The following is a 15,863-nucleotide window of genomic DNA, read 5'->3' as shown; positions in this document are numbered from 1 at the left end:
AGCTACAGAAGGCAACAATTCCCTGCTGTTTTTTGGCCATTGTGAACAGAGCCACCCAGCTTCCGCCGCAAACTCTGCTCACGTTTCCACTGCAGCGGCAGTCTGTGGTCTTGCTGCCTTTCTTGCATTAAATCCACCATACAGCGGAGCATATCAGTTTGCTCCCTTGTGAGCTTGACTGTAGCGTCCTGCTTGCTCTCATCGCGCGCCTCCCTCCTCTGTTCGTGTTCCTGTAATGCTTTACGGGACTCAGCAACTGTTTGCCTCCACACATTCAGCAGGGCCCTATCAGTGTGGGAGGACTGCATGAGCTCGGCGAACATGTCTGCCTGTGTTCGTTTTTTCCGCCTTCTGATCTGGACCAGCCTCTGGGACGGAGTAGATAGGGGCTGCGTTGAAACATTTTCGCCTGCGGGAGGAGAAATAGGGAGGGTAGTATTTTAAAATATACATTTCAGAGCACAAAGAGGACACTTTGGTATGAGTAAGCCATCACACACAGCCAGGCAACAGAATTTAGCTTGCAGGCAGCCTAGGGGCATGCAGGGTTCTGCTTCTACATTCATTTCTTTGTTTTCAAACTGCTGGGACCCCTTTCCCAGAGCAAGCAATGCCTGGTGGGTTTGCCATAAAGAAGGGCCTGCAGGCTCTCTGGGATGATCACTTTACATAACACCCAAACCCTTCCCCCTGCCCTCTGCACCCACCGCGTGGCTCCGATGAGGCTCTGAGCAAGGATGAGCCCTTTAAACTATACGTGAATAGCCCAGAGTGGCTGGGTTCCCTCCCCGTCCCCCACCATGTGGCTCCAATCAGGCTCACTCACCAGCAGTACCTTCTCCAGGGTCATGGTCCGGGAGCTCACATTGGGAGTGGGGGGAAGCTATTGGCTCCAGCATTAAGCATAGTTCCTGGATAGGGGGGGAAATGGATTCCCCACTTGCTGCCTGTGCACTGTCCTCCTCCTCCTCTTCGTCTTCTAATGAGTTTTCCTCCTCGCTCCGTGCAACTCCCCCCTTGCAGGTGTCCATGGACAGTGGTGGGGTAGTGGTGGCATCACCCCCCATAATTGCATGGAGCTCACGGTAAAAGTGGAATGTATGGGGCTGTGACCCAGAGCACCCGTTTGCCTCCCTGGCTTTTTGGTATGCTTGGCTGAGCTCCTTGATTTTTGTACGACACTGCTCTGTGTCCCTGGAGTAGCCTCTTTCCGTCATGGTCCTGGAGACTTTAGTGTATGTATGTGCATTCCTTTTTTTGGAACGTAGTTCTGCCATAACAGACTCATCTCCCCAACATGCGATGAGATCCAGTACCTCCCATTCGGACCATGCTGGAGCTCGTCTGTGAATCCAGGACTGCGTGATCTCTTGTGATGGTGGACTCTGCATGGTTGCCTGTGCTGATGGTGATCAAACAGGAAATGAAATTCAAAAGTTTCCAGGGCTTTTCCTGCCTACCTGCCTAGTGCATTAGAGTTGAGAGTGTTGTCCAGAGTGGTCACAAGGGAGCATTCTGGGATAGGTCCCAGAGGCCAGTGACGTTGAATTGCATCCACAATACCTTTAATTTGGGATTGCTATCTCGATTTAAGCTCTACTCCACGTGCTGAAGTGGAGTACAGCAATTGATTTAAAGAGCCCTTTAAATCGAAAAAGCCGGTTTGGTCATGTGGATGGCATTTTTTTTTTTAAATTAACTAGGCTAATTCCGAAATAACAGACTAGTGTAGACCAGGCCTCAGGATTTTGACCTAAAATTTGACTCAACTTTAAACAGTCACAATCTAATATGGAAGTTTCAGGACTATAAGCAACTGTGTTTTTAAACAGTTAATGGTTAATTGCTGAGAAATGAAAATATAATAGTCATTATATTGGTAGGGCCTACAAACTCATCGTCTTTGTCTCCCTCTTCAGGCTCTGCAGCAAAGGCCTGGTCATGCAAGCTCTTACTCAAGTAGCAACTTTCTGAATGAAAAAAGTGTTTGCAGATTCATATCCCAGAAGTTTACAAATACTACTCCCCAGAGCTGTTTTGATGTTAATTAGTGATGTTGGTGCATAAAGATGTTTTGGCTTGTTAAGGTAGTATATAAATTAAAGAAGTTGTTGATGTAAGTGTGTGTGTAAGCATGTATATTTACATCTATCTGTCTATACATGCACACATAATATTAGTTTCCACTCATTAAAAAATCATGGAAAAATCTCAGTAGAACAAAACAGATGAAACTACTGTAGAGCCCAGTTTTCATTGGCAGAAGAATGTACTAGAGCAGGGGTGGCCAATCTGAGCCTGAGAAGGAGCCAGAATTTACCAATGTACATTGCCAAAGAGCCACAGTAATACATCAGCAGCTCCCACTCAGCTCTCCCTCCACTCCGAGTGCCTCCCACCCACCGGCAGCCCCACAGATCAGTGCCTTCTCCCCTTCCTCCCTGCACCTCCTGATCAGCTGTTTCCTGGCATGCAGGAGGCTCTGGGGGGGGAGGGGAGAGGAGTGGGGGCATGGCAGGCTCAGGAGAAAGGTGGGAAGGGGTGGAGTGGGGGCAGGGCCTCTGGCAGAGCCAGGGGTTGAGCAGTGAGCACCCCCGGCACATTGGAAAGTTGGCTCCCGTAGCTCCAGCCCTGGAGTCGATGCCCATACAAGGAGACACACATTAACTTCCGAAGAGCCACATGTGGCTCCGGAGCCACAGGTTAGCCACCCCTGATGGTGCTGATGGTGGCTAACCTGTGGCTCCTGATGGTACTAGAGGCATTTCTTGAGTATGCAAAATTCCCACTGAAGTTTCCCAGTAGCTATAGAACAAACTGTGCTAATAAGAAAGGACCTAATCCTGTAGTCACTTATGCATATCCCACTGAACTCAACTGGATAGTCTTGTGAGTAGATAATGGATAGTATTGTGGTTTAAGGCATTGCACTAGGGCTCAGGAAATCTGTGTTTTAATTCTGTTTTTTTTCCCCCACAGTCTTTCTGTGTGACTTTGGGCATATCTCTCTGTCTCAGTTCCTCACAGAGGTGCGGGGAGGAGGGGAGGGGCGGACGACCATGCAAGGTCATGTGCCCTCCAGATTTGCTGCTTGGTTTGTACTGAGCATACTCCGTAACCCTGCTGAAGCTGGCCTCCCTTACTCTGCCCTCCCCTCCTTCCCTCCCCACCCCCACTCTATCAGCAGGCACAGGACATTTCTGGTTCCCGTATATAAAATGGGGACAGTTAAACTTCCTTTGTCTGCCATAGTCCCAAGCTCCTTTGTGTTGGAACTGCCTCTTGCTAAAGTGTGTGTACGTATGTAGTGCCTATTACAAGAGGGCCCCTAGCTTGGTTATAGTCTCTAGGCACTAGTATATAAATAGTAAGAAGTTGCATGTGTTTGTGAAAGATCAGTGCCCAGTTTAATTCCGTGATTTACAGCTATGGTAGTGGTGGAACCATATTAGCCCTAACTTTTGGCCTAAATTTAGAAAATCATTCTTTTTATTGCTGCATGAATATTTACTAATTCTAAAGTGTCTTAGTATTTTTTCTTATTCAAAATTATACAGTATCTTTATCAGTGAAGTCTCCTTTTATGTAAGAAAGCTCCCACTATATGAAAACAATTACATCATATATTTAAAACGGAAATGTTGAAGAAAAAATGTGAATATTAATCAGTCATTTGTTCCAAATAGGAAATCAAAGACTGTCTGGTTATGGCATTCCAGAGGAGTATACTGTGTACTTTTATGAACATGTGGCAATGAATTTTAGTTAAGCAAATAGTTTTGCTATATTTTGAAAATGGATAGAAAATCATAGACTTGTGATATTTCAGAGATAACAGAATTTTAAGAGTTTAAAATGTTTCTGGAATGTAGTCATTTTGATTCGCTAAGAATGAGCTGTAGGTGATAAAATACAGTCAAGTGTTTTTATAAAGCATTGTATACTACATCACCTGACATCTTTACATTGTTAGATTCCCCCCCTTCTTTTGTCTATAGAATTAACATTATTTCATATCTTTTGGGTCTTAACCATGACATATTACATAGTGCTCTTCACATAATCCGAGATCTATTATTTAAAATTTCCAATATCTGTCTAAATTATGTCACAAACTGAAAATCCCACATTTAAAACTTCATGTTTTGAGGTACAGAAATGTTAATTAGTAATTTTATCTAAGCGGGTTATTATTCTTTTTTAATTGATAGACATCTCTTGTTCCAGGTTTTAAATCAGCAGTTTGTCTAAGCTGCTGTTCAGGGCTAGATTTCTAAACTGACAGCAAGGCAATCGTGATTTAAATATTTATGTACTGTTTAGAAATGACAGATTCTGTATTTGAAGTTCCTACAGAAAATAAGCAATAAGTGCTTAAAAGTATAATACAGTATTGTTAGATGCCACATAATAATGATGGAGTAGTTAGACTGCTAATGGTATTTACATCTATTCAGCTCAGACTTCTGAAAAGTTTAATGTATTTTCATAAATTCAAGATTCACTTTTTCAGTCAAAGTGAGATGTGAGGACCAGATAAAAGTGGAGTCTGTTTACAGATGAATGCACTGTTCTTTATGAAAGAAATATGATCTTTCAAATTTGGGTACCATATTTGGTAAGTTTTAAGGTTGGCAGGAGTGTCAAAAGTCAGCAGTGTTATTAGTAATGGAAACACACACTTGCCAACTTTTGCGAGGTAAATAAGCACCCCAACTTTCACGATAAGCCAAAATTGAAGCTAATTTCATTTCAAAACAAGGCAAAAACAAGCCAATCCCTAAGAACCCCAACACTCTGTGACTAGTTCCCCCCGGCATGCAGTCTGGAACTGTGGTGGGCCCGCTGTGCACCCCTAACTCTCCCCCCCCATTGGCCCAGCTTACCCCTCCCCTTACCCCTTCTTCCTGGGGCCCATCAAAAAAAAAAATAAAAGAAGCAACAAGCTACTAGCCAACAAGCAACTCACAAGCCAATTAAGCCGAAACCAAGCCCAATTTCTGATTTTTGTTGTTGTTGTTGTTGCAGGTTTGGTGTGTCTGATTACCTTTCTAAAAAGAAGAATTCCATAATATTATTGAGGGAGGAAAGGGGAAATTTGCATAGTGTCATATAATGAAAACTCTATCAAAGAGTGGCCTCTGAAAATTTGCTTTTGAATTAAAAAAAAAACAAAACAACCCCAGAATTGGAGGAATTTAAAATATAATCTTAAATGCAAAGACAAATTCAGATGCAGACTCCTTCCTCACCCTTTAATTTTAACAAATTGGCCAAATCATGCCTTAATGTGAAAATAGCCACAGGAGGGCACAAGAAATTTCGTAAGGGTGAGTTTGTGGAGTTTCCATCAAATTAGCCTGTGTATGGGGAAAGTTTAGGGAGGTTACGGAGGGTTCACTGATATACAGGCAGGGGATTATTAGTGCCATGCTTGCATGGGGTGCCCCTCTGCTGCTATGTGCTTGACCCTGGCTTCTGCTAAAGTTGTTGCCCCCTCTAATGGGATGGATCCCATAATCATCAAGCCTCAGTTCTGCTTCCCTGCTTAGATACTAAGTTGATCAATGTTGAACAATGCTCCATAAATACCTTAGAGAGATGGATAAGGCACATGTATAATTAATCTGGACAACTCTTCCACTCCTGTCTATACCCATGAAAAGTGCAACGTGAACAGCTTCAGCTAGTGGTCCACCACTGTGGAGGCGACAAACCTTCCTATATTTTGGTGCTCTAGCAAAGTTCCCTCCGCTTGCGAAAGCAGAGATACAGTTGAGATCCTTGTATAGTCAAAGCACTTTTGTGAGATATGTTTCTGTTTAGCCTCTTGTTGATTGCGTTTTAAAAAAATGGCTGAGTCATTTTATAACATGCCCTTTAGCACAATTTAATGGCCTCTTAAATTGCCCTGAGTTTTAGAACTATTGACATAACCATATATTTATTGGAGAAATTTTAGGGTGAAACTGTTCATTTATTTATCTTGTTTAAATGAATTTATTGCTTATAAAGTCCTGGGGATCCAAGTCTCTATTTATTCACACAACAGGTAATAGCTCAGGTAAAGTGTGCAAGCTTCCTGACAAAGCTGTCATTTGAGGCCCACAAAATCATACCTCCCATCCCAATTTTAAGATAATTTAAGTACCAACTCTAACCTCAGATTTAATTTTTAAAGGGTTGTAGTCTTTTTTACTTATGGAAATAGCCTTGCTTGTGTAAACTAATTACTTGGTTTGAAAGATTCTCCCAGTGATTTCCTTCCCCCCCCCACAAACAATTACTGGTCAGGTTATCAACCCTTCCCTCAGGCTTCATATGGCCACAGGCTTCATGATCCAAGCCTTAAGTCCCACAGTTTTCAGGGACTTTGACTAATTGATTTGTGGTTGTGGGTGAGCCATTATCTGGCTGCCTGAATGAGCTCTCTCTCTGAATTGTCATTGTGACATCTAGCCATGAGATGGACCAACTTAGTTCTTGAGCTAGGTCAGGTGCTTATCAGTATGTAGGGGGAAAAGGTAATGGGGCTTTGGCCCACTTGTCCTGTTTCAGAAGCCTGCTTGAGGGAGTGGGAACTAGAGGAGGGGGAATCCTTGTGAGGAGAGATGGAAAAAGAAGGCACAATGGGAAGGACTTTGGAAAGAGACAACAGAAGGGGGCTGAAGCCACGCTAGAAGCAAGGGATGGAGGGAGAGGTAGAAGAGAGAGATCGTAGAATTCAGGAGGAGGGGAAGATCACAGGAAGAAGAACAATGGAAGGGCACAGTGAAGAGGCTGTGTGACACTGGATAATGGGTGAAAATAGGAAAGATCAAGTATGGTAGGTAACGAATTAAGAGAATACCAGATGAGAGCAAATAATCAAACATAGGAGAGAAGAATGGGATAAAGAAAATGAAGAAGGGATTAAAAAAAAGAAAATATTTAAAATGTTTGGGTTAGTGAATTTTGTTTAATTTATATGTTTCCATATGTTTTTGGTGTTTTCTTGGCAGATGTCCTATGTAATAGCTTATATTTTGCGGGGAAGAAAATGGAACTCCCAGAGCCTCAGGTTATCTGGAGTGTGGTCTACTGCAAACCTCTCCAAACTAAGGGTATGGCTACACTTGCGAGTTGCAGCGCTGGTGGAGGCTTTCCAGCGCTGCCATTAGTAAGTGGCCACACCTGCAGGGCACTTCCAGCACTGCAACTCCCTGGCTGCAGCGCTGGCCGTACACCTCACTCAGCATGGGGAATAAGGATTGCAGCGCTGGTGCTGCAGCGCTGGTCATCAAGTGGGGCCACACACCAGCGCTGTTATTGGCCTCCAGGGTATAAGGGTGTATCCCAGAATGCTTTTAACTAAATTACTCCCTTTGTTTTGTTATGCAGCCTCTCTTCGTTTTGTTGTGAACCTCTGGAGAGCTCCGTTGCTACCGGAGCTGCTCTACCGGAGCTGCTTATCAGCTCCTGTTTGCTGTGATCAATCTGTGAACAATCAAATGAGATCCTCCTCCCTGCGTGATTCACAGGGGTTGAGTGTTTGCATTTTGCTTGACCTGCAGCGAGAAAAGGAGTCATTCACAGGGGTTGAGTGTTTGCTTTGCTTGAGAGAAACGGGGGGAGGGGGCAGGGGGGGAAAGAGAGTATGTTGGATGCAGGCTGTTTGCAGTTAACAGTAAGGGGGTGGGAAAATTTTCTGATTTTGCACAGTGTCAGTTCCAAAATCCACTCTCTCTTCTCCCCGGTCCCTGTCACACTGCCCCACACCCCCCTCTTTTGAAAAGCATGTTGCTGCCACTTGAACGCTGGGCCACACACCAGCGCTGGCCCTGCACAGCTGGACGACCAGCGCTGCAACTACCAGCACTGCAGATTTGTAAGTGTAGCCATACCCTAACTGTTGTGGTTCTTTTGCCATATTCAGCATTGTAGCATCTGAATATCTTTTGTAAAATCTAAATTAACCACAGAAGGTTCTCTGTCCATCTCGTCTCCTGTCAGAAGAACTATATTTTGCTAGCAATTATTACTGTACGATAGGAATGTCAAAGAAGAGGGTTTTAATATTTTGATTTGACAGCTTTGAGTTTTGTGGTGATTCTGACATCTTTTGGGAGTAAGTTTCATATTCATGGGCCAGCTGCAGAGCAAGTTCTGCCTCCTGAGCCCTAGAGATTTGCTCCTGTGGTTGATGGTTCCGTTCTTCCAGTGTAAACTAGCTGTTTTCGAAGGTCATATGCATGCTACATGAGGAAGAATCTCTGCTAATCTGGACCATTCCCTTAGAGAGCTTTGAAGATAATGACAAAAGCCTTGAACTTGATTCTGTATTCAGTAGGGAGACAGAGTAGAGAGCAGACAACTGGAGTGATGTGGGCTTATCATTCTTTTTTGATGAGCAAGCAGGGCTGCAACTTTAAAAAAAAAATTTTTTTTTTTTTTAAGGTTGGTGATTTAATTCCTAGGTACAGTGCTTTACAGTGATGAAGCATGGAGGCCATGAATATGCAGATCACTGTGGTCAACTTTGAATCTGTTAGGATGGGGAATCTGTTCTCTGGTCCTGCTGCTGGTGGTAGAATCGATTCCTTACATCTATTGATATTTGGGTATCTAATACCATTACTGAGTCCAGAAAGACCTTCAGGATGACCATCACAGTGGTCTGAGGGCAAACACTCCTAATGAAAGGTGATACTGTGGTAGTTTGAGGACCTCACAAGTGCTTTCCTCTCATCACAGTTTGTCCTGTATTGAAATGTTGGCAACTATGCATTGACATGTGTACAAGCAATTGGGCTCTCCTGCTGCTGAAGAAAAGAAAGCTAATGGTGATTTGAAGATTCTGCCTATGTCAGTTAAATATGGGGCATGTCAAAAAAAAGTTTGGAGAGGTCCTTTAAGAAAGGTAATTTTAATGGCCTCCTCAAATTTTTTGGGCCAGCCCTGCTTTCTCCCTTCATAACATTTATTTGCTTCAACTTTGTTCTGACGGGGATAGTTCTAAGGCAGGGGTGGGCAGACTTTTTGTCCTGAGGGCTTCCGAAATTGTATGGAGGGCTGGTTAGGGGAGGCTGTGCCTCCCCAAACAGCCAGGCTTGGTATGGCCCCCACCCGACTCCCTATTTCTTCTCAGCCCCTGACACACACCCTCCCAGGACGCCTGCCCCATCCAACACCTGCTGTTCCCTGATGGGGGCCCCCCCCCCCGGGACCCCTGCCCCACCCACCCACCCTCATTCCCTGTCCCCTAACTACCTCCAGACCCCCCGTCCCTGACTGCCCCCCGCCGCCCCATCCAACCCCTCCTCGTTCCTGAGACCCATACCCCATCCAACCATTCCTTCTCCATGTCATCTGATTGCCCCAATCCCTATCCACAACCCCACCTCCAGACCACCACCCTGAACTCCCCGCCCCCTTACCGCGCTTGCTGCCTGGAGCACCAGTGGCTGACAGCGCTACAGCCGCGCCGCCCAGAGCAGCAGCATAGGCAGCCGCGCTGCCCAGCGGGAACTAGCCACACCACCGTGCAGCACAGAGCTCTGGGTCAGGCCGGGCTTTGCAGCTGCGCTGCCTCAGGAGCTCATAGCCCCACCTCCGAGAGCATTGCACTGGCGGTGCAGTGAGCTGAGGCTGCGGGGGAGGGAGAACAGCAGGCCAGGGGCTTGGGGGCTAGCCTCCCGGGCCAGGAGCTCAGGGGCCTGGCAGGAGGGTCCCGTGAGCCAGATAGGGCCCGTGGGCCGTAGTTTGCCCACCTCTGCACTAAGGGTAAGAAAGTAGTTCATTCTCTCCACATGCTGAATCCTCATCCTTTCCACTGAGAGGATGCCAATTTAGTGTTAATTGGGAAAATATTTTTTGTGATGTGCACTGCCTCCTGCTCAAGATGTAATATACAGACAGTTCCTATTCCAGAAAGCTTGTAAAATAATTAAAACAGACCTAGAACAGAGTGGTTGCACTAGGAAGTCCAGAGGAGTGAATGATTACACTCTTAACATAGTCTCAGTCCAGTTCTTAGAATATCTTTTGACATTAGCCATTGAACAGCCTAAATAGAAGGCATGAGAATGACTTTCTGTCACTATTGTACCGGTGCCATGTGTGACCCAGTAACCTGAAGTGAAAGGCTTGGTAATTCATTATGAAGCACTGGGGTTATCCAGACACCACTAATTTTTTTTATTTATAAAACAAGTCAATAACACATGGTCTGTAATGGTGACATTTTAGGGACTGTTTTAGGTATGGTATAACTTAATAACAATTGTGGCAGCTAATCATTATCTGCTTTTTATTTGGGCTTGAATGAGATATATTTGTTACATGTGGAAGAATTTTATTCATTTATTCATTTATAAGCTATATGACAAAGCATATTAACTTTGAGTAGCTATTGGTATAGTTGTATTCAATGAATACTTTCCAATTGATTTTCAGATTACAATAAATGAGAGGAAGTGCTTTAGCGTAATTTTTTACTTAGTCTTAAATTTAGTTTTATATAGACAAACTTAATATTTGCAAGAAAATTCAAACTGAAGTTGTTAGACTTTTTTAGTAGTTGCTTTCAGATGTTCCTTTCATGATGGAGTAAAAAACTGTGTAATTAACTTTGGCATTTAATTTATGAATCCTTCCATGGTATAGCAGTATTCCCTATTTTTCTAGTTTATGAATTTACATCATTCAAGTGTTACATTTTTGAGATTATTATCTGACTACCTTTAAATAGTCTGAAACGTACGGAAACTTTGAGATACACCTCTACCCTTATATAACGTGACCCGATATAACACAAATTCGGATATAACGCGGTAAAGCAGTGCTCTGGGCGGGGCTGGGCTGTGCACTCTGGTGGATCAAAGCAAGTTGGATATAACGCGGTTTCACTTATAATGCGGTAAGATTTTTTTGGCTCCTGAGGACAGTGTTATATTGAGGTAGAGGTGTATTATAATCTAGTCATGTTACTTTTAGCCATATTAGAGATGTAAGACTTTAAATCCTTTTTGTATTTTAAATCACATAATTAATCAAAATTAAAATAATGACACAAGTCATTTTTGCAAAGCCTCAGTTAATGATTCTTTATTTTGTTTCAGGGGTTTTGATAATTGCCACCATGGGGAGACCCTTTACCATGCTGCTGTTGCTGCTGGTGCAGCATTTTGGAAACTGTGAAGGAAATCAAAGACCATCACTAGTGCAATATACACAAGTCCAATACAATGCCACGGTGTATGAAAATTCTGCAGCCAAGACTTATATTGAGCAGCCAGTAAAAATGGGCATTTACCTTGCAAATCCACTGTGGGATATAAGATACAAAATTATATCTGGTGACAATGAAAACTTGTTCAAAGCTGAAGAGTATATTCTTGGAAACTTTTGCTTTTTGAGAATACGGACCAAGGGAGGAAATACAGCTATTCTTAACAGAGAGGTGAAAGACCATTACATATTGACTGTAAAAGCAGTTGAAAAGAATACTAATACTGAAGCACGCACACAGGTCAGGGTGCAGATACTGGATACAAATGACTTAAGACCCTTGTTTTCTCCAACATCTTACAGTGTTTCTTTGCCTGAAAATACAGCAATAAGGACCAGCATTGCTAGAGTAAGTGCAACAGATGCAGATATTGGAACCAATGGAGAATTTTACTACAGTTTTAAAGAAAGAACAGATATGTTTGCTATTCATCCAACCAGTGGTGCAGTGGTTCTAACTGGAAGACTCGACTATGCAGAAACTAAGCTTTATGAGATGGAAATCCTCGCAGTGGATCGTGGAATGAAATTGTACGGCAGCAGTGGTATTAGCAGCATGGCAAGGCTAACTGTTCACGTAGAGCAAGCAAATGAATATGCTCCTGTTATTACAGCTGCTGTATTGGCTCCTTCAGAATTGGACAAGGATCCAACATATGCAATTGTAACTGTTGAGGACAGTGATCAGGGTTCAAATGGAGAAATAGCATCGTTAAGTATTGTGGCTGGTGACCCACTTCAACAGTTCAAAACGGTGAGGTCGGTTCCAGGAGGTAAAGAATATAAAATCAAAGCTGTTGGTCACATTGATTGGGAGAGCCAACCTTTTGGATATAATCTGACTCTTCAGGCTAAAGATAAAGGAAATCCTTCACAGTTTTCTTCTGTAAAAGTTATTCACGTGACATCCCCACTGTTTAAGTCTGGACCGGTCAGATTTGAAAAAGATGTGTACAGAGCAGAGATAAGTGAATTTGCCCCTCCAAACACTCCTGTGATAATGGTAAAAGCTTTACCTAATTATTCTCAATTAAAATACATGTTTAAAAATGCACCAGGCAAAGTCAGATTCAACTTAAATCCGCACACAGGTCTTATTACCACTTTAGAACCAATAAAAGCACAATATTCATCCCATTTTGAACTTGAAGTCATGACAAGTGACAGAAAAGCCTCTGCAAAAGTGTTGATTAAAGTAAGAGACATGAACAGTAATCCCCCTGAATTTACTCAGACATCATATAAAGCGTCCTTTGATGAGAATGTGCCAGTTGGTACTAGTGTCATGAGTGTGAGTGCAAAAGATCTTGATGAGGGTGAGAATGGTTATGTAACATATAGCATTGCAAATGTGAATCCTTTACCATTTGTGATTAACCATTTCAATGGTATTATCAGTACCACGGAAGACATGGATTATGAATTGATGCCAAGGGTTTACAATTTAAGGATTCGAGCATCTGATTGGGGCATACCATATCGTCGAGAAGTTGAAGTTCCTGTTACTATTATTTTAAATAATTTGAATGATAACACACCACTGTTTGAAAAAATAAATTGTGAGGGAACAATCCCTAGGGATCTTGGTGTTGGAGAACAAATTACTACTGTATCTGCTATTGATGCTGATGAGCTCCAGTTGGTGAGATACCAGATTGAATCTGGAAATGAATTAGATTTATTTATCTTAAATCCAAACTCTGGGGTGCTTTCCCTGAGGCAATCTCTAATAAATGGTTTAGGTGCTAAAGTATCTTTTCATAGTCTGAGAATTACAGCTACAGATGGTGAGAACTTTGCAGTACCATTATATATCAACATAACGGTAGCTGCCAGTCGTAAACCAGTAAACTTGCAATGTGAAGAGACTGGTGTAGCCAAAATGCTGGCAGAGAAACTACTGCAGGCAAATAAGCCACACAATCATGGCGAGGTTGAGGATGCTTTCTTTGATACTCACTCTATGAATCTACATGCACCTCAGTTTAGAAGTACTCTTTCAAGCAGTGTTGAAGTAAAGGAAAGCCTACCAGTGGGTTCCAGCATAATACTCATGAATGCCACTGATCTTGACATTGGCTTCAATGGAAAACTAGTTTATGCTATCTCTGGAGGTAACAATGATAGTAGTTTTACTGTGGATTTGGAAACAGGAATGTTAAAGATTTTATCTCCCCTTGATCGAGAAGTAAAAGATAAATACACTCTGAATATTACTGTGTATGATCTGGGAATACCACAAAAGTCGGCTTGGCATCTTTTAGATATCAACATTTTGGATGCCAATGATAACAGACCAGAGTTTTTACAGGACAGCTATTTTGTTAAAGTGAGTGAAAACAAGGAGCTGAACAGCGAAATCATTCAGATTGAAGCCACAGATAAAGATTTGGGGCCCAATGGGGAAGTGAAATATTTTCTTCTTACAGATACAGACATGTTCACTATTAACAGTACGACCGGTGTTGTGAAAGTTATAGGGGCTTTGGATCGTGAAATCCAACATGTGCATTTCCTGAAAATAGAGGCCAGGGACCAGCCAAATGAAGAACCTCAGTTGTTTTCCAGTGTACTTTTGAAAGTATCTTTAGAAGATGTCAATGACAATCCTCCTAAATTTATTCCATTGAATTATCATGTGAAAATTCGAGAGGACCTTCCAGAAGGAACTATTATCACATGGCTGGAAGCATATGATCCTGATGTGGGCCAATCAAGTCAAGTACGATACAGCCTTTTAGATAGTGGAGATGGAACCTTTGATGTAGATAAATTGAGTGGAGCAATACGTATTGTACAAAGACTGGATTTTGAAAGGAGACAAGTTTATAACCTGACTGTACGGGCCAAGGACAAAGGAAAGCCGATTTCATTATCTTCTACCTGTTACGTTGAGGTTGAGGTAGTTGACGTAAATGAAAATTTGCACCCTCCACGGTTTTCCAGCTTTGTGGATAAGGGCTTTGTAAAAGAAGATGTCCCTATTGGTTCATCTGTGATGACAATAACTGCCTATGATGAGGATTCAGGAAGAGATGGAGAGATTAGGTATTCAATCAGAGATGGATCTGGCGTTGGCATTTTCAGAATAGATGAAGAAAAAGGTAAGAATTTTGTTAGCATCTTAATTCATTTATTCTGTTTCCAGTGTTTTGTTTTGTTTTTAAAAACACAAACAAACAAATAAAAAAAACCCAAACCAACCTAAAGCACTAACAGTGATAAAAATGTGTTTTTACACTATTTTATTAAACATTTCTAATCAATTTATATATTTCTCTTCACAGTTTTAGTGGCTGCACAGTTAGGAAGTGAAACAAAGTGAAAACATTTGATAAAGTTGCATTTTTCCTACTTGGATTAAATATTTACAGCACATATTATACATTGGTCACAAAACCTCTCCCACATGAGCACCAAAAGGAATATTAGATGGAGTCCAGATTGTGAAGCTCTTACATTGTTGAGAACTTACTCATGTGAATAGTTCTATAAGTGAGGACTCACCAGGATGCCACAGTCTGGCCTTAGGGAAAGAGTAGAAACTTTAACTCTGGAATTTTCTTGCTCCCTCCCCCCCACCCGTTAGATCATTGCTGTCCTTTGAATATAGCTTCTCGATGTGTGCTGATTATATTTGCTGCTTTTGGTAAATTTATTTAGTAGCTTTCTCTGTTGTTCACCCTAACAATAGTAACTGTATATTTTTGGTGAATGAACAGAAATAAACTTCTTCCAAACAAAATGTGACTAGATTTGCAGCTTGTTAAATATAGTATTTTATGGTGATAAAAGATATATACATGCATTGATATAACAGATTCAGAGGTGTTGCTTTGTTGTGTCAGTGATTCGTAGGTTAAGAACTGTTATAGGCATTTTATTCAAGTATAATTCATTCAAAGGTGCTGTTGTTATAACCTCAGTAAAAGATTAAAATTCTATGAATTATTTCTTAAATAATTGTCTCTTACACAGTTAAAATGAGAATTGCTACTCATTCTACCTTCCCCATACAATTTTTTCTTTAAAAAATAAAATAAATGAAATATTGTTAAATTTCACAAAAGCAAAGAAATTCAGAGTGATTTCTTCTTGTACAGTCTTTCTTTTATGCCACTATACTCAGATACTGTGTGTCCAATAATTGTACACATTTTCATATACCTTCAGTGCTACATTACTGAAGCAAATAACAAAGTTAAGCAGAAATCCTGGGCAAAGTTCTGCACTGTTACACCATTGGTAATCTGTCATAACTCATATTAGTTCACTGGTATCTGAAGATTTCGCTTATGTTTTATTAATTGGTCTCACAGGGTATGTCTACACTGCAATTAGTCACCTGTGGCTATCCTGTGTCAACTGACTCATGCTCCTGTGGCTCAGGCTGGGGGCTGTTTAACTGCAATGTAGACATCCTGGTTTAGGCTGCAGCCCGAGTTCTGAGACACCCCCACCTCGCAGGAATCTAGAGCCTGAGCCCAGGCCCGAGCCTGGAAGGCCAACACAACAATGAAATAGCCCCGCAGCCTGAGTCAGCTGGCATGGGACAGCTGCAGGTTTTTAATTGCAGTGTAGACATACCTCCTGTC

At 42.1% G+C, this 15,863-nt stretch overlaps 1 protein-coding gene across 8 annotated transcripts in view; it reads left to right on the top strand.

Moving 5' to 3' along the window:
- Positions 1 to 15,863, top strand: part of FAT1 (FAT atypical cadherin 1) — a 179,255-nt gene that overhangs the window by 6,373 nt on the left and 157,019 nt on the right. For all 8 annotated transcript variants that reach the window (XM_039539918.1, XM_039539919.1, XM_039539923.1 and 5 more), the window contains one exon: positions 11,100 to 14,372. In XM_039539918.1, coding sequence (XP_039395852.1) covers positions 11,120 to 14,372 — 3,253 coding nt within the window. In that variant the 5' untranslated portion in view covers positions 11,100 to 11,119. The remainder of the gene's footprint in view (positions 1 to 11,099; positions 14,373 to 15,863) is intronic.

Source organism: Mauremys reevesii, linkage group 5 (genome assembly GCF_016161935.1).
Source record: "Mauremys reevesii isolate NIE-2019 linkage group 5, ASM1616193v1, whole genome shotgun sequence".
Taxonomy (NCBI): Eukaryota; Metazoa; Chordata; order Testudines; family Geoemydidae; genus Mauremys; species Mauremys reevesii.
Note: the sequence above shows the minus strand (reverse complement) of the source record. Positions and strands in the feature narration are given on the sequence as shown.